The sequence below is a fragment of the Lemur catta genome, chromosome 14, assembly GCF_020740605.2.
Source record: "Lemur catta isolate mLemCat1 chromosome 14, mLemCat1.pri, whole genome shotgun sequence".
Taxonomy (NCBI): domain Eukaryota; kingdom Metazoa; phylum Chordata; class Mammalia; order Primates; family Lemuridae; genus Lemur; species Lemur catta.
In genome coordinates, this window is record NC_059141.1 from 3,755,357 (window position 1) to 3,759,744 (window position 4,388).

General features: G+C 60.7%; 1 protein-coding gene across 1 annotated transcript; it reads right to left on the reverse strand.

Moving 5' to 3' along the window:
- Positions 1-2,444: 2,444 nt before the first annotated feature.
- On the reverse strand, positions 2,445-4,087 carry FOXI2 (forkhead box I2). The gene is made up of 2 exons (XM_045568426.1): positions 3,592-4,087; positions 2,445-2,875 (listed from the first exon to the last, which is right to left on the reverse strand). The coding sequence occupies exons 1-2, from the start codon at positions 4,085-4,087 to the stop codon at positions 2,445-2,447; spliced, it is 927 nt and encodes a 308-aa protein (XP_045424382.1).
- Between the last annotated feature and the right edge of the window lie 301 nt (positions 4,088-4,388).

Below are 4,388 nucleotides of genomic sequence, written 5' to 3' on the forward strand. Positions count from 1 at the left end.
CCACATGCAGCTTGCCCTAGGGACTATAGCCAAGTTCACTGAGTCCTGGCCAGGATAAAGTATTTACTACATTTAACTACAAAGTGACTTACAATCTGCTGGGTGCTGTTTCCCTGTTTTGATTGCAGCAGTCTTTCCTCTGGGATGAGTCTGAAGCCTGGGCCTAGGAACTGTATTTTGGCTGCCATCCCCTCCACCCAAACACATGTCCAGACACATGGACTGATAGGGAGCAGGCGTAGATGCTGTTTGGCACCCGACCCACCTGTTTCCAAACACCCTGCACTGCTGCAATTATTTTTAACTAGGCTCTTCTCATGAAGATCCCCTCTATGTGATGATACCATTACCTACTAATGGTATAAAGTTTTCAACGGATGTGCAACTTTCAAACACCAAAAACTGATCTGTAGGCAAACATCTCAAAAGTTTAAAATCTTCTTTAAAAGTTTTTTTCCTCAATTTTAACAGAAAAACTATTGTTAAAAGAAAAAATAAAGCAGCTTCCCACCAACTTCTAGCAGGTATGCAGCTACAATACACCACGTTTACATTGGGAAAGCTCCACTGATGGTCAAAGTGTACATTGCATTTTCCTACTTTGTCCAATTTACACGCATGGAAAAAACTCTTTCCAAGTTTCCTGCAAATGCAGAATCTAAAGTGAGGATGTTGGTGATAATGGTGGAATTCTTACATGAAACAGCACATACATGCAACCTACATATATTGGTGTTTATTCTTAACATTTTATTCTATTAAAATAGTCTCAAAAGTTTTTTTTTTTTTTAATTTTTAAACTAAGGAATTTCTTTTCCTTTTTTTGGCCTTCTTTAATTGTATTACATTTGGGGAGTGTTTCCCCAAGGGAGATTATGGGTTTGTTGTAAGTTTGGTAACATCACCACTTCCTAGACACCCAGCACACCGCTCACCTGTGCGTGGAAGGTAGCAGCGGAGACGCCACTTTGAAGTTAGGAACCACAGCCACCAGGGCACTATGAAACAGGACTCAGGGAGCAGACTGACCCCAACTCTTGGCTGCTTCTATCCTCCTTCCCCAGGCCTCCCTTCCTCCCTCTCTCCCCCTCTTTCTCCCTCTTCCCTCCCCCAGTCGCCCCCACCACCCCATTTTCATGGCAGCTCTGAGGGACAGACAGAGCTTTGCGCTAATTTCCAGCACCAGAGGCAGCCGGTCGAGCTGGCAGGTTAGGAGTTAACCAAGGAAAACTGCAGGGGGTGGGCGGTGGAAGCCAGGTCTTGGGCTCCCTAAACCGGCTTCCCTACTCTAAATTAACAGTGTACTCTTCGCTCTCTTCCAGGGAAGGGGCCTCTGCCGCCCGCCCCCTGTGCAGGGGAGGAGGGCCCTCCCCCCACATCTGCAGGGAGTGCCAGATGCCACAAAGACCCAGCGCAGCGGACTGGGCTCCTTAGGACCTCAGGGACATACTGAGCCCAAATTCCTCTTCCCAGTGACTGTGGGCTCCTTGTCCTGCGCAAAGATACCTTCTCAGTAAATACAAATGAGGGTGGGGCGGGGTTAAATCCACACCAGGCGCTGCAGCTCAGCAGCTAGCGCGCAAGGGCGTCTCCCACCCAAACTGCGGGCAGGAGGAGGGGGCCGGAGGGGAAAGAGACCAAAACAGGTGTGGCCGCCCGCCTGCCTGCCCGCCTGCCTGCCGGGAGCATGTGTGCATGTGTGGGGTAGATGGGTTGCAGAGCACACCTGGACCCATCCATAACTCCCGGAAGGGCACTGCTCCCACGGTGGGGATGGCGGGTCCCGGGGAGGCGCCTTGTCCTAGAGCAGGGTCACCTAGGCCGGGAGCTGAGTGACAGGGAAGGGAGCTGGTATCCCCAGGGACCGCTCCTGCCCGGCAGCCCTTCTCCCTCCCACCATTGTCAAGTTCCAGCCATTGGAAAGTCCCTCCTTACACGGGGCCCACTCCCAACAGTCCCATGTCCCCCTCACTACGCGCTCCGGGCCCACCTGGGCCCCCGCAGATGTTCCGGAGCGCCAGCCGGCCTCCCTGGAGCACCGAGGGAAGGCCCTGAGCCCGGTGGGCCAGGCTGGGCGGGGGTGGAAAGTGGCTTCCACCAGCACCAGGAAGGCTCTTCCGCCAGGCTGCTCTCAGAAACGCTGGAGCTGAGCACCCGCCGGTCTCCCCTCCAAGGCGGATCCCTGGAGCGCGCAGGTTCCAGCGGCCCTGTTGGGCTGCACCTCGACACGGAGCAGGGGGCACGCTCTCCCCCGGTTTGATCTGTCGCCCTGGTGAAGGGTGCGCGGCAGACGGGCCACCCCGGAGGCCGAGGCGCCCCCTCAGCTCAGCTCCCTGCGACTCTGAGGACTGTGGCGACGACATGCGAGTCTGTCACCAGGGGGAATGCAAAGCCTGAACCCAGCACCTCTGGACAAGGCGCCCGGGCCAATCTCCAGCCTCCTTTCAAACCTCGGCCCCTTCCCGGCTGTAGAGGAGGTGACTGACGTGGAAGCCGGTGGCCGCGGTCTGGCGGGCAGGGGCAAAGCCAGGGACCTGGGGACGATGGGTGGCGACCGTCATCGGCCTCCCGAAAGAAAAATCGCCCGCCAGGCCCCCGGGGAAGGTGCCAAGGCTGCCAGCCAGGGCGCCCATGGCCGAGGCGAAGCTGGAGAAGCAGGTGGCGGCCTCGGGCGCGGGCGGGGACGGGGAGGCCTGCGCGTCCGGGGACGCGGCGCCCGGGGGCTCCAGCGCGGGCGCCTTGGCTCCTCCCGGGCTCCCAGCTCCCGAGGGCGCCGCCCCGCGGGCTTCGGCTCTCCTCTTCCTCTTCCTTCGGAAGTTCCCGTTGTCAAACATCTTCTCGCAGTTTGGGTCCAGGGTCCAGTAATTGCCTTTACCTGTAGAAGAAACAACTCAGTTCAGAGAGTTTGGGCTTTGACCGACCGCGGTGGGAGCGTGGCGGTCAACTTCAGAAAGATCCCCCCACTGGCCCCTCCAGAGGGTCAGGAGCCCTCATCCCCATCCCAAACCCTGAGGCGGCACCCCGTACCGGATGGGCCTCCACAGCCAGACTGGGAAGGATTTGGGTACTCCAGGAAGGCCGAGGAAGGAACCCCTAGGAAATTCCGAGTCCCAGTTAAGTTCAAGGCCAGAGAGGTCCGTGGGATGCAGCCCCCTCCTAACCCCAAACTCCGCCAGTCGCTCTGCCCGTGGGATGGAGCGGACCCGCCTGGCCTCTATGCAGGATCCAGCACTTTCCATGTGGGCGTCCAATTTGTTTTGCCCATCCTTGGGGTAGGCATCGTCGTCCCCGTTTTATAGGAAAGGGCCAGAGAAGTTCACTCCCAAGGTCGCCCAGTTTGCTAATCTCCAGCTTCTCCCTCCGAAGGCGCGAGCAGAGAAGGAGCCCCTGCGCGCACCAGCCTGGGGGTCAGGGCCTGCGAGCTCTGCTGCCAAGTAGGAACATGTCCTCGGCCAAGCACGCCTCTTCTCCCCCTTTCTCCCACCTTATCATCCCCAACCCTGCGGTGAGGGACTGGGCAGCCCGAGTGCCTGCGGTCCGGCTGCGGGGGCCATGGAGTCCTGGACGGCGCGAGCGGGCGCGTCCGGGTACCTGGGTCGTCCTCGTCGCGGGGAACCTTCTTGAAGCAGTCGTTGAGCGACAGGTTGTGGCGGATGGAGTTCTGCCAGCCCGCCTTGCTGCGCCGGTAGAAAGGGAAGTTGCCGGCCACGTACTGGTAGATCTGGCTGAGCGTCAGCTTCCGCAGCGGCGCACTCTGGATGGCCATGGCGATGAGCGCCGAGTACGAGTAGGGCGGCCGCACCAGCCTCAGCAGCTCCTGCTGGCCCGAGACGCCCAGCCACGCGAGGTCGGCGCCCGCCAGGCCGCCCGCGGCGCCGAGGAGCTGGCCCGGGGCCGTGTAAGGGGGTGCGGGGCCGGGGCCCGACGCGCAGGGCGCGGGGCTGAGCGCGGGTGCGTTCACCCACAGGCGCGGGCCACTGCCCGCAGCGCCCGCATCTCCTCGCGCGTAGCCCGGCGGGTGCGCAGCGGCGCGGGCCTGGGCGTGCGGGGTCGAGCAAGAGCCCAGGCCGTCGCAGTACGCGGCCATGTCCAGCCGCTCCCTGGCCTGGGCCGGCGGTTCCGCACCGAAACTCATGGGTGACAAGTTCAGCGTGGCCGCCAGGAGCGCCCAGGTGCGGCCAGCCCGGCCCCGCCCTCCGCACTTTAAATGCCGTCGGGGCTGGAGCCCTGGGAGAGTGTCTGGGGCGAGCCCCTCCCAGGCCACTTGGAGGAGCGAAATCCTCGTCCCCGCCTCGGGGTCAGTTTTCTGCCCCGCCCAGGTCCTGCTGCGTCCCACACCAGCCGCCTCCTGGTGTGGCCGCGGCGCGATTCCTGAGCCATTCGCGGCC

Bases quoted from the DNA above. Each gene is read 5' to 3' on its own strand.
- FOXI2 (XM_045568426.1), bottom strand. From the start codon at position 4,087: ATGGCCGCGTACTGCGACGGCCTGGGCTCTTGCTCGACCCCGCACGCC. The intron at 2,876-3,591 runs GTACCCGGACGC...TTTCTTCTACAG, and splicing joins CCGCGACGAGGACGACCCAG to GTAAAGGCAATTACTGGACC.